At 39.5% G+C, this 14,255-nt stretch overlaps 3 protein-coding genes across 3 annotated transcripts; all 3 read left to right on the top strand.

The window, feature by feature from the left end:
- Positions 1 to 1,133: 1,133 nt before the first annotated feature.
- Positions 1,134 to 3,225, top strand: LOC124413399. Its single transcript, XM_046893947.1, has 5 exons — positions 1,134 to 1,578; positions 1,672 to 1,950; positions 2,249 to 2,382; positions 2,503 to 2,668; positions 2,735 to 3,225. The coding sequence occupies exons 1-5, from the start codon at positions 1,330 to 1,332 to the stop codon at positions 3,134 to 3,136; spliced, it is 1,230 nt and encodes a 409-aa protein (XP_046749903.1). The 5' UTR covers positions 1,134 to 1,329; the 3' UTR covers positions 3,137 to 3,225.
- A 682-nt stretch (positions 3,226 to 3,907) lies between these two features.
- LOC124413402 lies at positions 3,908 to 5,869 on the top strand. Its single transcript, XM_046893949.1, has 5 exons — positions 3,908 to 4,317; positions 4,396 to 4,671; positions 4,828 to 4,961; positions 5,058 to 5,223; positions 5,396 to 5,869. The coding sequence occupies exons 1-5, from the start codon at positions 4,069 to 4,071 to the stop codon at positions 5,795 to 5,797; spliced, it is 1,227 nt and encodes a 408-aa protein (XP_046749905.1). The 5' UTR covers positions 3,908 to 4,068; the 3' UTR covers positions 5,798 to 5,869.
- A 5,606-nt stretch (positions 5,870 to 11,475) lies between these two features.
- Positions 11,476 to 13,705, top strand: LOC124413403. The gene is made up of 5 exons (XM_046893950.1): positions 11,476 to 11,833; positions 11,912 to 12,187; positions 12,344 to 12,477; positions 12,574 to 12,739; positions 12,912 to 13,705. The coding sequence occupies exons 1-5, from the start codon at positions 11,585 to 11,587 to the stop codon at positions 13,311 to 13,313; spliced, it is 1,227 nt and encodes a 408-aa protein (XP_046749906.1). The 5' UTR covers positions 11,476 to 11,584; the 3' UTR covers positions 13,314 to 13,705.
- The last annotated feature ends 550 nt before the right edge of the window (positions 13,706 to 14,255 follow it).

Consider the following 14,255-nt stretch of genomic DNA (forward strand, 5'->3'; position numbering starts at 1 on the left):
CAGTAAAACCGTCATGCGATGCGCAGGAAAGGAGCATCAACACAACCACAACTTACAGGAGAAGTACAAAGAGACGAGCTTTGTATTATGTGGTGATCCCGTCTCTCGTATGACTGCACTTTCTTCAATCGATGTAGGAAAGGCGTTAAGTTCGAAAGAATAGTTTGAGCTAGCTAGAAACTATTAAAATCTAAACTGTATATAATACTACATATTTATTATCGGATGAGTCTGTGCATAGTAGCAAAAAAGTTGATCATTTTTACCGACATGTCACTGGTAAGAGAATGATCTAACTCACTGTACAGATCGTAAACTAGTCGAAGTGTTCTTTGCCCGATCTATGAATGATTATCTCATGCATGATAAGGACGATTTTTGCTACAAAGTGGAATACATATCAGTAACAGACGAACGATAATTAATTATAAAGAAAAAAAATTACAATAAACAACTTGTCCCGAATATCATCAACGATAATTATTCTTGTACCCATACCACTGATGCCCTTCAAGCTCACGCATGGCCAATCAGTACAGGATGTAGGCATTTAATTCCCCCTTTTGCTGGCCTGGTCAGCAGTATAATCCGGACTTATCATAGAAATTGTACAGCGTTTCTACGCTCAGTCAACGAATCTACGAGTCGCAGAAAATGAGTTGAAACGAAACCAAGTATTTGCATTGTTATGTGCACCCAGTGATTTTTTACGCAATTTGATAAACGATTCACTTCACAAATATTGATTCTACAAAGACCGGCAGCACAGCATGGAGTATGTGGGTATAAACGGTCCTCAGCCTAACTGCACGACACTTGTGCCCAATCGTGATAACGTGGTTGTAATAAATCGCTTGACACAAGCCAAACTTGTGTGCATGGATGAAATTGGGTTGACGTTATATAAAGACGACACAGAGGCTGCAAGCGGTTAGTGATTAAGGTACATTCTGCATATTCGGCACACATTCAAGATAGAACACGATGTAACTCTGATATTATCGGCATTTTCTCATTTGGAATGTCTCGTGTGTAATTGTACTGAATGCGAAAGGTGATCTAATACTCGAACTATTCTTCCAAACGCAAAAACAAAAATTTTATAGATTAATACAAAGTAAAAAAAGCTAGTGAATATCGACTTAACACATCAGTACAGTGCAAGAAGTTATATGTAGTATAATTTCTGCTTTTCCAACTGCATTTCGTTCATACCGTCATTTATGTAATAAACAAAGTTGCATTTCGGTATTGACGACCAAGTTTCAAGACTCAAAGTCTTTGACGGCAGCAAACCAAGAACAGCACGAGTATATACGGTCACTAGCTATGGCGATAGAATGTCCGATTTGGCTTGACGCTTGTTACGTGCAAAAGACGCTACGGAATGCCGAGCAAGACGAATCTATCGAGGTTTCGGGGATAACCGTAAAGCCAGCCACGGTCAAAGGTGACAATTATAGTAGCAATATGCATCGCATCAGCGTGATATTTTCTCGGATTCGGAAGGGGCAAAAGATCATAGAGACGAAATCGCTTATAGCAAAAGTTATACCTGAAAGCACACCCGAGGACGAGGTAATTGCGTGGAATATTGCCTTTCATTCGGACTTGTAAACATAACATTTTTGAAGTTTGTTTGAATATTTAAGTGTTTTCAAATTTTCCAAGGATATGTACGTTGGATTTTTTGAAGTGGAAATGTCAATGGTGTCCGAAACTTTGCCGCTGATGAACAAAGCCTTAACGGAACTCGGTATGAGCATTTCGCTATCTGCAGAATGTCTGTACGTCCAACGTGAAGATCCAGTGCATCTGATCATCGAAGATCTGACACCCGCGGGGTATCGAATGGCCGAACGCGAAGCAGGTTTAGATTTGAACCACTGCTTGGTCGCTATTCGGAATCTCGGTGCTTTTCATGCGAGCTCGATATCGCTTGCGGAAAAGGTACAAGTCTAACAATCTTTTATACAAAACCACATCTCTGTTATGAGATGACACAGCATATTTCGTGTACAAAAATTTTCTGTCAGCTAATTTCATGAACATTTATCTGACAATTTAGTCCACAGCATCAAAGTTTTGTAACGAAAATTTATTTGGTATACGATTAACGTCAAGTATGGTAAACTTAAGATATGCAATAAATTATAGAGATAAATCACTGTGCTTTAACTAACTGTCTGTATCTTGTGATTCAACATTCAGTTTGAGATACGATTGTTTCGCATTTTATGAACTTAAGGAACCCACGGCCGTGAAAAAGTACACCAGAGGAATGTTCCACAAAGATCACGGTTTGATAGTGGTTGAATTTTTCAAATCAGGGACAAAGACCCTCGCGGAAGAGACCGCGAAATGGCCTGAACTGAGTCCGGGGTAATGACAAAGCTAAATTTCACTTGGCAGTTAATAACAAGATATTGACTTACGCATGGAATAAAGATCCAGGAAATCAATCGTCTATAATCTATTATGATATCGGCATTTATTAAACAGGATTTCTGAGAAGATCTCGAAGCTATCCGAAGTTATCTATGAAAAAGCATGCGAAGTGACTCGTCTTGAAGACGATAACTTCAACGTCCTCAACCACGCAGATTTCTGGATAAATAATATGCTGTTTCGCTACGACGATCATCAAAAACCCATCGACTATAAATTTGTAAGTTTATTTTTCGCCGATTTTATTTTCGATTATTGAAAATTCACCTCATTCCCCGAATCGCAGGTCGACTTTCAAACTTGTCACTACGGTTCTCCAGCAGTAGACTTACTCTACTTTTTCGGAACCAGTCCGGCTATCGACGTGCTAATGCAACACCGAGAATTTATTACACGCGAGTACTTAGTCACCCTGACCGATATTATGGCTAAACTTGAATGCAGCACGACACCGCCGAGTTTTGACGATTTGCAGGAGATACTACGAAAGAACGCTTTCTACGAGGTGGTCGCGTCTTTTACAATATTGCCACTCGTATTAGTCGACAAGAGCAAAGCGAAGAGTATCGACGAAATATTGTACGCTGATGAGAAATTTGAAAACCCGGCCTACCAGGGAGAGTCGTATCGGAAAGTGATGACCAGACTTCTACCGCTCTACGACAGCATGGGACTTCTTGATTTATAGCTGTGGAATTCTGAGGATATGTTAGACGGCATTCGCGTTAATTGGAGCATCACTTCGTGTTACCGTTTGAGTTTCATCTATGCTAAACTATTACCACTATATGAAAACGAATCAATAAAGGAAAAGTAATATACCGACTGATGCACGCTGTTTGATTGGAGCCCAAAGTCGCAAACCGGTTCTGGGCAACAGATCCATGAGTAAAAAAAACCTTCGGCTATATATAGTACGTGTCGGTTAAAATATTAAGCCACCGAATTTACGTGTTGTCATGTGCGTCGTATAATATTTTGTATAATTTGGAAAATAGTAGACCATTTAGATTCTTATAGGATAAGAGGCGGAGCAGCTTTTAGTGGTATAAGTGGTGGGAGCACTGAATAGTAGACGTTTACTCAAACCTTTATTTAAAGCACTTATGCTCAATCACGATGACATAACGTGGCAAATTATACGCACGCAGCTAAGCCGGCACGTATGAATAGATTGAACTTGACGTTACATAAGAACAACCAAAAAGTCTCAAGTGGTTAGTGTACAACGTACCTTCTGCGCATCAGTCACAGTTACGCGAGATGCGAAGATCGTGGTTCTGCTGAATAGTCTGTATTTTCTTTCCACTGCGTCAAGTATGTAATTATAGTTGTATACGCGGAAGTCAGGTTCGTGTTAAATTAGAACTACCCATTCTTTTCTTCGTTCGGTCAAGGATTTCATAAAACGATTAACACAAACACAAACGCGTAGCTGAAAAGCTGATGTAGTTCGTGATATATCGTTTGGTATCATCTGCATTTTTTTAATTGCACTCCGCGAGATTACGTGATAAATAAAACACATCACGATCTAAGGTATAAACTCAACTATCTACAGATTCAATCGTTAATCGTAACACTACTTAGAAGCAGAAAAGGTATTCATAGTACTCAGCAATGGCAGTGGAGCAACCGGATTGGCTTGACGCGTATTACGTGCAAAAAGTTCTGCGAAAAGCTGAAGTGGACGAATCTATCGAGGTATTTGGAATTACAGTGAAACCAGCCACGGCCAAAGGGGATAATTATACCAGCGATATGCATCGTGTCAGTGTAGAATTTTCCCGAGGTCAGAAAGATCGCCGAATTCAGGAGACGCGATCCATCATAGTGAAAGTCGCCCCTCAAGACCTTCGAGAAAAATTGGTAACCATTCAAACGTCACTAATCACTACAAATTCGAATAGATTGTTTTTGTATACTATTAGTTGATTAACTGTGCAGGTAGAAAGTATAGGAATTTTCGACATCGAGTTGTCAATGATGTCAACTACGCTGCCAAAGATGCAGGAAATCCTCGGAACATTTTTTACGGAACCTCTAGGTGCACGGTGTTTGTACCATCAGATTGAGAAACCAACTCATATAGTCATCGAGGACCTGACTCCAAAGGGATTCAAAATGGCTCATCGCCGATTAGGCCTGGACCTAAGCCACTCTGTACTCGTTGTTCGAAATCTCGCTAGATTTCACGCTTCTTCAATTGCGCTCAGAGAAAAGGTTAGAGGATAATCTGCACCCTGCACGTTACAAATACTTTTTCTAATAATAGGTAATTTGCTTGAAAATTAATTTCAAACACTCTTCATAAATTTAGTATGTTCACAAATCGCCGCAAGTTTTATGAAAAAATTTCTTAAAATATGTTAAACTCAGGATCTGAAAGCAATTGACAAGTACAAGAAAGGAATCTTCCACAAGGATCATCCAATCGAGATGAGGAAGCTGATCAACGCAAACGTAAGATCCCTTGCCAAAGAGACAACGAATTGGTCTGAGCTCAATCCACGGTAATCATTCGGAACATTTCAACTTCAGTCGGTATCATTTGTCCAAAGCAGGACGTTATTTTGATTATCGAATGATCCGACACTCTTGTTCTGTAGAATTCCAGAAAAACTTCTCAAGCTATCCGACGTTATGTATGAGAAGGCATGCGAGGTTACTCTCTATCGTGAGGATGATTTTAATGTTCTCAATCACGGCGATTTGTGGGTGAACAACGTGATGTTTCGCTATGACAACGATCAGAAGCCGGTGGACCATATGTTTGTGAGTAAATTCAGGTTATACCCTATCGTTCGACACGAAATATTTAACTGATCATGCATTGTTCTGATTTGCGTGCAGCCTCTGAGCCATCTCTTAGTCGTACCTTCATTAAACATGGAAGAACGCGTGTTCTAGCAATACATTGCGATTAATTTTTTCACGTCAATTATAGGTGGATTTTCAATTATGTCATTGGGGCTCACCAACAGAAGATCTTCTTTACTTTTTTGGCACAAGTTTATCCGACGATGTCCGAGTTCAGCATCGCGATTTACTTATACGCGAATATCACGCCACCTTAACCACCACGATATCCAAACTAAAGTGCAAAACGGAACCTCTCAGCTTCGAAAACCTACAAGCACTATTGGAAAGAAGAGCTTTTTGCGAAGTAATTGCTTCGGTCACAATATTAGCAGGTGTTGTTCTCGAAGAAGGGGAAGAATTGGATTTTGCAGAAATAATGAAAGTTGGTGAAGAATATGAGAACCCAGGTTATCGAGGTAAGAACTACAGGAAAATCATGACTAGACTCCTACCGTTGTACGATAGTATGGGATTGTTGGACATGTAAGTGTTTGCAGCGATCATCGGGAGCTCCAGTGTACCCTGAATAAATGCTGTAATTAAGAGAAAATTAACCAGCTTTACTGATTCTATCATGAGTGAGCACACATCGATGTATGCAACACATCGAGTTGCACGCTAGATAATGAATAACAACTAAATACAAGTCAAACGTGTGAGAAGACATGCCGATCGTAGTTTTAATAATTTCACTATAGATGTGATGTCGGTCTAATTACAGAGAATTACAGAAAATTCAATCAATCGAATGATTTGGAAATAGAAGGATGAGCCGAAGAATAAGATACTGTAGAGATTTGCTTTCATCAATATCTGGCCTTGGGCTGGAGTGTTTGTATGAGCTTGGAAAATGAATTCTAGGTAGTTAGTATAGCTCAGATCTAAATGACCTCGTCCAAAGATTAGCTTAGAAATGCATGCATTCTTACAGGCAATTGTATTATTTTGGATAGCTGAATTGATTGTTTTTTCGTTACAAACTGATCACGCAACCAAGTCTATCACACGTACAATAGTCACCGAATGCTGGCCTACCTACCATAAATATGTCACGACGAAATTACAACATAGTACTGAAATTGGGCGGAACTAACGAGAATGCCGACACAAGCATGTGCGTAACCAACTGTAAATGAATTTTATAAAACGGTTTAGTCGCCGACATGAAACGAATTGAAAAAAATCATATTCCTTTTTTTGTACCAAACGTGTGAGTCATACTTACTACATAAATTCGTATTTCTGTAAGCATAAAATATTGTTTGTGTCAAATAAATGTTTTTCACAGTTCCTTCGCATTAGTCTTCTTTCCATTATTATATACCCAAATGTGTATGTAAAATAGAACTCGACTCACGTATTTACAAGCAGTATTACTTCAGTGATTGTGTGTTGTTCTCCCTTGAGATAAAAAAAACCATCATGTTATTTCATGCCAATTATGCAGGAAGCCCTGGCGAAGTTGTTAATGAAACGTCTGTAGTAACCGATTAATCCGAGGAATTATTTTCTTTGTTTCGTCGTCTTTGGGGTTGGATAGTCCTTAACGGCAGATATTTTGTTCGGGTCGGGTCTAACACCGTTTTCGCTTATTATGTGGCCTAGGTACGCCACTTCTTTTCGTAAGAGCGGGCATTTTTTGGTTTGCAGTATTAAGTTCGCTGTCTGGAGTCGCTCTGCTAGTTTCTTGAATTTAATTTCGTGTTATCTTAGATTTCGCGCATGAATAACAATATCGTCCAAATAGACAAAGGCGATGTTTCCGTCTAGTCCCGATAAAACTTGGTCCATGATCCTTTGGAAGGTCGCAGGTGCGTTTTTCAAACCGAACGGCATTCTGTTAAATTCGTAGTGATCTTTCGGTGTAGAAAATGCGGTTTCATGGCTGTCGGATGGATGCATAGGGATTTGGTGGAAACCGGATGCGAGATCAAAGATGGATAAGTATTTAGCGTTACCTAGTTGGTCCAGGATGTCCGTAATGTTTGGGAGTGGGTATGAGTCACCGATAGTTTTGTCGTTCAGTTTCCTAAAATCTATCACCATTTTCCATGGTCTGTTACCGTCTGCGTCGGGTTTTTTCGGTACTACCCAGACGGGTGAGTTGTATGGTGATGTTGAGGATTTTATAATGTCCTGCTGTAGGAGTTTTGATACCTGTCCTCTTATTTAGTCTTGGTTGCGGGATTGTTTTGTGGGGGGGAGGGGGGATTATTTTGCATCAGTTGTGGGAGGCTACCTGTGTTTTGCCATAACGTGATTCTACGTTTCAATTCTCTATCTTCTGTGATTGCGGCTTCTATAGCATTTTTTAAGGATGTAGGGTGTAAACTTGCTATTCTCGGTTCTAGTTCCGGCCTTAGTCCACAAACAAAACATTTTAAGGCATCGAGACTCGTTGCTTCGACCAAACCCAATGCATTTTCAGCACTGTATTGTTCTCTGATTGCAGTCGTAGTTTTAAAAATAATTTGTTCTGTACGCGAGCCGTACCTTAATGAAGTTTCATTTATGCCCTGTCTGAGTGTTGTCGATTCAGCCTGCCACTCGGAGATTGTTTTACTGGGATCAAATTCTAGCGCAAGTCGGTTCAAGAGATCATCAATATGGTCGAAAGTTTGATTGCTGACTAAAAAGTCTGCGTCGCCTGTTAGTTTTGTAGTCAGTAATTTTACAAAAAGCAGATGTTCCGAAGGCCTGACGAGTGACAGTCTAAGTCGGCAATCTCGTGAAAATTTATCGAATGTAACATTAGTCCCATCGAAAGTGGGTATCGGTTTAACAGCATCGTCGGCTGATAGTTTTGCAATGTCTGAGTTATTAGAGTTCCGGTTTAGTGCACTAGAGTTCGTATCGTTGTCGCCTGGCATTATGATAGTCTCGATCGAGATTCTTGGTCTAAATATGTGTTCCTAGTTAGGTAAACTTACAAAAAGATGATAGAACTTAGAGAAGGTGACGTGGTACAGGGGTGATATATCTTGGGGTGTTGTCGTCGTGGGTCTGCGTTGTACTGGGTGTCGTGAAGAATGAAGGTGTCCAGTCGAACAGGGATACAATCCTCGTTGTAGCAGCAGGAAATAGCTAATTGTTGGATTCAGATGAATCTTTGTGGGGCAGATGCCTTTGAGGTTCAGCAGGAAGCAGCAGGTCAGTAGTTTTGGCGTTTGAGTGACTCTGAGATTTTTGGTTATTGCCAGATTGGAATCGTCGGAAATACGTTGTAAATAGAATATGACTTTCTTAAAGGTATCGTCAACACTGTCACAAGTTTCGAAGAATTTTGGTGTCACGTAGCGTTAATTCTGTGTTTATTTCACAGAATTCGTAAAATTTTAAACGGATCACACAATTTTTTGAATTCACGAGTAGTCGTAGAGCAGGAACAAAATATGTCGATGAGGTGTCAAAATCACTAGTATATCAAAAAGCACTATTTACGTAACAAAGACGTGAAGGATTGAATCACTGAATTCCGGGAAAGCGAAGACCACCGCTAGCCACCAAATGTAACGACTTGCTTGTCGGATATTCCCGGGCGGTAAGGAATAGCCGTTTGGTTCTACTCCGCTTTTACACTATTGTAGTAACCGGGAATGTAGTGAGTATTTGACGATTCTAGTTATAGCTTTTTATTCGATGGGTACAGTTTAAGAGGTGGATCAGAAGTGAAGTAGCGAGTCGAGAGCGAAGCGAGAGTCAGTGCAGAAAAGCAGGGTGCATAGTCAGGGTTCTGGGAACGAGAGGAGATAGTCAGGTGTGGACAGGATGTATCGGAGATAGTGTAGTCGGATGAAATGGAGAGTATCACTGATAAGTGGGACGAAGAATGAGTGGTGAGTGTGAAGAAGGGCTGAGCACGTAACAGGTATAGTACATAAAATAATCAAAAAGTGATGTATGTATTGTCGAAGCTTCTTCATTGCGAAGTTGTCTCGTATTTTCGTATATACATTTTCTGAGGCTAGGGGGGATAAAGGGATACGATTTTCGGAATGAAGAACTCGCATTTAAGCTATCGAATTTTCTACGTTTATTAGCTCTTGTGGGAAAAGCCTTGTGGCATAAAAACCCACGAAGTTGTGACAATAGCGTATTTGCGTATGTGAGTGTTTATAGAGCACGTTTGGTCCGTGCTATTGCGATCTCGCACCTTAACGTGTGATTGTTTGTATTTAATTTCTGGTTTGCGTGTTACTTTCGAGTGAGTGTTTGTGATGCCCTTTACCGTGGATTTGTCAGCTGTTGCTGTCCTCTTTTTGGTAAGGGGTGCATAGTCAAAGGTCGGAGAATCTAGAACCACACGGCCGCTCACCTCGACTGAGAGTCGGAGAGTCTAGAACCGCATGGTTGTTCACCTCGACTATTGACCATCGTATATGTTTATTTTGCTCAGTAGAGCCGTGTGTGAGAGAGTCCGGAGCCATCCTCGCTCGGAGAAAGACCGTGATGAACTGAACCAAAATGTAGATTGCGCGCCCCCCTCCTCGCCCAAACGAGATTCGGAATTCTCGGTGATTCGAATCAATCGGGCGCGGCAGTTTGGAGATCGCAATAGTCCGAACGAAAATTATTCTTATTCACTAAACATGTATGAATATTTAAATTTGATTCACACGACATAAAATGTTTAATGATGTTGACGTCGTTATTAATAATTACTTTAAATACGATAATCGTAACTGATATAAATACGTCGTGTATGAAAAAAAAAAAATGTATATTAAAAATCAGAAAAAATGTTATAAAAATGTTTCGCAATTAGTTTAAAAATAATATATATTGGATGAAAAATAAAAAATGGTGTAATCAAAAATAGTTAAGTGATTTTACTAATTACGTTTTATTTCATTAGACATTAACAAAAGAATAAAGCATAGCATTAAAATATAATGTGTAACTGATTATCCATTTCCGTTCAAGCGTCTTCGTTTTCCTGTGAAGGTATTATTTGCTATGATCATCTACAAGTCACAATATTTTAGAATTGGTTGTTCTATTGAATTAGGAAATTCGAACTGGTGACGAATGTGGTGATATTGTTTATTTTTACCTGCAGGCATATATTTTTACTACTTCATATCCCACGATGAGATCGTTTATTCGTCAGTTTAATGTAAAAGGTACGATTCGATATAACCATGAACAAGTCACAGGGTCAATCGTTCGAAAACTACATCACGCCGTACTGCCCGTGGATAATTTTTGTGACAATTCTTAAATAAATAAAAAATAAAGAAATTCATACCAGATTGAGATACAATCTGATAAATTGACGATTCAGAAAAAAACCAACCCCACAAAAATCATTTGCGAAAAAAAAAAATTGAAAAAATTTAATTGATCAACATATAATATACGCAGTCTCGGAAAATATAAGTTAACGCAAATGGCTAAGCGGTCACCTATCCAAGTACGCGCATGCCTAGCTGTACGGCATAAATAAAATGGACGTATATAAGCGCTGCAGCGCCGACAAGCTATCAAGCGCGCGCGATAGCGCGCGTGCTGATCCTAGTCCATGAGTAAAAAAACCTTTGGATATATATAGTACGTGTCGGTTAAAATGTTAAGCCTCGGAATTTATGGGTTGTCATGTGCGTCGTGTAATATTTTGTATAATTTGGAAAATAGTAGACCATTTAGATTCTTATAGGATAAGGGGCGGTGCAGCTTTTAGTGGTATAAGTGGTGGGAGCACTGAATAGTAGACGTTTACTCAAACCTTTATCTAAAGCACTTAGGCTCAATCACGATGACATAACGTGGCAAATTATGCGCGCGCAGCTAAGCCGGCACGTATGAATATATTGAACTTGACGTTACGTAAGAACACCCAAAAAGTCTCAAGTGGTTAGTGCATAACGTACCTTCTGCGCATCAGTCACAACTACGCGAGATGCGAAGATCGTGGTTCTGCTGAATAGTCGGTATTTTCTTTCTATTCGTGCTGCGTCAAGTATGTAATTATAGTTGTGTACGCGGAAGTCAGGTTCGTGTTAAATTAGAACTACCCATTCTTTTCTTCGTTCGGTCAAGGATTTCATAAAACGATTAACACAAACACAAACGCGTAGCCGAAAAGCTGATGTAGTCCGTGATATATAGTTTGGTATCATCTGCATTTTTTTAATTGCACGATAAATAAAAGACCGCGAGATTGCGTGATAAATAAAACACATCACGATCTAGGGTATAAACTCAACTATCTAGAGTTTCAATCGTTACTCGTAACACTACTTAGAAGCAGAAAAGGTATTCATAGTACTCAGCAATGGCAGTGGAGCAACCGGATTGGCTTGACGCGTATTACGTGCAAAAAGTTCTGCGAAAAGCTGAAATGGACGAATCCATCGAGGTCTTTGGAATCACAGTGAAACCAGCCACGGCCAAGGGGGATAATTGTACCAGCGATATGCATCGTGTCAGTGTAGAATTTTCCCGCGGTCAGAAAGATCGCCGAATTCAGGAGATGCGATCCATCATAGTGAAAGTCGCCCCTCAAGATCTTCGAGAAAAATTGGTAACCATTCAAACATCGCCAATCACTACAAATTCGAATAGATTGTTTCTGTTTACTATTAGTTAATTAACTTTGCAGATAGAGAGTATGGGAATTTTCGACATCGAGTTGTCAATGATGTCAACTACGCTGCCAAAGATGCAGGAAATCCTCGGAACATTTTTTACGGAACCTCTAGGTGCACGGTGTTTGTACCATCAGATTGAGAAACCAACTCATATAGTCATCGAGGACCTGACTCCAAAGGGATTCAAAATGGCTCATCGCCGATTAGGCCTGGACCTAAGCCACTCTGTACTCGTTGTTCGAAATCTCGCTAGATTTCACGCTTCTTCAATTGCGCTCAGAGAAAAGGTTAGAGGATAATCTGCACCTTGTACGTTACAAATACTTTTTCTAATAATAGGTAATTTGCTTGAAAATTAATTTCAAACACTCTTCATAAATTCAGTATATTCACGAATCGCCGCAAGTTTTATGAAAAAATTTCTTAACATATGTTAAGCTCAGGATCTGAAAGCAATTGACAAGTATAAGAAAGGAATCTTCCACAAGGATCATCCAATCGAGATAAGGAAGCTGCTCAACGCAAACGTAAGATCCCTTGCAAAAGAGACAGCGAATTGGTCTGAGCTCAATCCACGGTAATCATTCGGAATATTTCAACTTCAGTCGGTATCATTTGTCCAAAGCAGGACGTTATTTTGATTATCGAATGATCCGACACTCTTGTTCTGTAGAATTCCAGAAAAACTTCTCAAGCTTTTCGACGTTATGTATGAGAAGGCATGCGAGGTTACTCTCTATCGTGAGGATGATTTTAATGTTCTCAATCACGGCGATTTGTGGGTGAACAACGTGATGTTTCGCTATGACAACGATCAGAAGCCGGTGGACCACATATTTGTGAGTAAATTCAGGTTATACTCTATCGTTCGACACGAAATATTTAGCTGATCGTGCATTGTTGTGATTTGCGTGCAGCCTCTGAGCCATCTCTTAGTCGTACTTTAATTAAACATGGAAGAACACGTGTTCTAGCAATACATTGCGATTAATTTTTTCACGTCAATTATAGGTGGATTTTCAATTTTGTCATTGGGGCTCACCAACAGAAGATCTTCTTTTCTTTTTTGGCTCAAGTTTATCCGACGATGTCCGAGTTCAGCATCGCGATTCACTTATACGCGAATATCAAGCCACCTTAACCACCACGATATCCAAACTAAAGTGCAAAACGGAACCTCTCAGCTTCGAAAACCTACAAGCACTATTGGAAAGAAGAGCTTTTTACGAAGTGATTGCTTCGATTACAAAATTAGCAAGTGTTGTTTTCGAAGAAGGGGAAGAATTTGATTTCGAAGAAAAAATGAAAGTTGGTGAAGAATACGTCCACCCAGGTTATCGAGGTAAGAACTACAGGAAAATCATGACTAGACTCCTACCGTTGTACGATAGTATGGGATTGTTGGACATGTAAGTGTTTGCAGCGATCATCGGGAGCTCCAGTGTACCCTGAATAAATGCTGTAATTAAGAGAAAATTAACCAGCCTTACTGATTCTATCATGAGTGAGCACACATCGATGTATGCAACACATCGAGTTGCACGCTAGATAATGAATAACAACTAAATACAAGTCAAACGTGTGAGAAGACATGCCGATCGTAGTTTTAATAATTTCACTATAGATGTGATGTCGGTCTAATTACAGAGAATTACAGAAAATTCAATCAATTGAATGATTTGGAGATAGAAGGATGAGCCGAAGAATAAGATACTGTAGAGATTTGCTTTCATCAATATCTGGCCTTGGGCTGGAGTGTTTGTATGAGCTTGGAAAATGAATTCTAGGTAGTTAGTACAGCTCAGATCTAAATGACCTCGTCCAAAGATTAGCTTAGAAATGCATGCATTCTTACAGGCAATTGTATTATTTTGGATAGCTGAATTGATTGTTTTTTCGTTACAAACTGATCACGCAACCAAGTCTATCACACGTACAATAGTCACCGGATGCTGGCCTACCTACCAGAAATATGTCACGACGAAATTACATCATAGTACTGAAATTGGGCGGAACTAACGACAATGCCGCCACAAGCATGTGCGTAACCAACTGTAAATGAATTTTATAAAACGGTTTAGTCGCCAACATGAAACGAATTGAAAAAAATCATATTCCTTTTTTTGTACCAAACGTGTGAGTCATACTTACTACATAAATTCGTATTTCTGTAAGCATAAAATATTGTTTGTGTCAAATAAATGTTTTTCACAGTTCCTTCGCATTAGTCTTCTTTGCATTATTATATACCCAAATGTGTATGTAAAATAGAACTCGACTCACGTATTTACAAGCAGTATTACTTCAGTGATTGTGTGTTGTTCTCCCTTGAGATAAAAAAAACCATCATGTTAT

The sequence above is a fragment of the Diprion similis genome, chromosome 12, assembly GCF_021155765.1.
Source record: "Diprion similis isolate iyDipSimi1 chromosome 12, iyDipSimi1.1, whole genome shotgun sequence".
In the NCBI taxonomy this organism is placed as follows: Eukaryota; Metazoa; Arthropoda; class Insecta; order Hymenoptera; family Diprionidae; genus Diprion; species Diprion similis.

What these genes read in the sequence shown, in the direction of transcription:
- LOC124413399 (XM_046893947.1), top strand. Translation starts at nt 1,330, where the DNA reads ATGGCGATAGAATGTCCGATTTGGCTTGACGCTTGTTACGTGCAAAAG. An exon ending in AAAGCACACCCGAGGACGAG is followed by an intron (nt 1,579 to 1,671) that starts GTAATTGCGTGG and finishes AAATTTTCCAAG; the next exon opens with GATATGTACGTTGGATTTTT. An exon ending in TGGCCTGAACTGAGTCCGGG is followed by an intron (nt 2,383 to 2,502) that starts GTAATGACAAAG and finishes TTTATTAAACAG; the next exon opens with GATTTCTGAGAAGATCTCGA.
- LOC124413402 (XM_046893949.1), top strand. Translation starts at nt 4,069, where the DNA reads ATGGCAGTGGAGCAACCGGATTGGCTTGACGCGTATTACGTGCAAAAA. An exon ending in AAGACCTTCGAGAAAAATTG is followed by an intron (nt 4,318 to 4,395) that starts GTAACCATTCAA and finishes TTAACTGTGCAG; the next exon opens with GTAGAAAGTATAGGAATTTT. An exon ending in CAATTGCGCTCAGAGAAAAG is followed by an intron (nt 4,672 to 4,827) that starts GTTAGAGGATAA and finishes TGTTAAACTCAG; the next exon opens with GATCTGAAAGCAATTGACAA.
- LOC124413403 (XM_046893950.1), top strand. Translation starts at nt 11,585, where the DNA reads ATGGCAGTGGAGCAACCGGATTGGCTTGACGCGTATTACGTGCAAAAA. An exon ending in AAGATCTTCGAGAAAAATTG is followed by an intron (nt 11,834 to 11,911) that starts GTAACCATTCAA and finishes TTAACTTTGCAG; the next exon opens with ATAGAGAGTATGGGAATTTT. An exon ending in TGGTCTGAGCTCAATCCACG is followed by an intron (nt 12,478 to 12,573) that starts GTAATCATTCGG and finishes CTTGTTCTGTAG; the next exon opens with AATTCCAGAAAAACTTCTCA.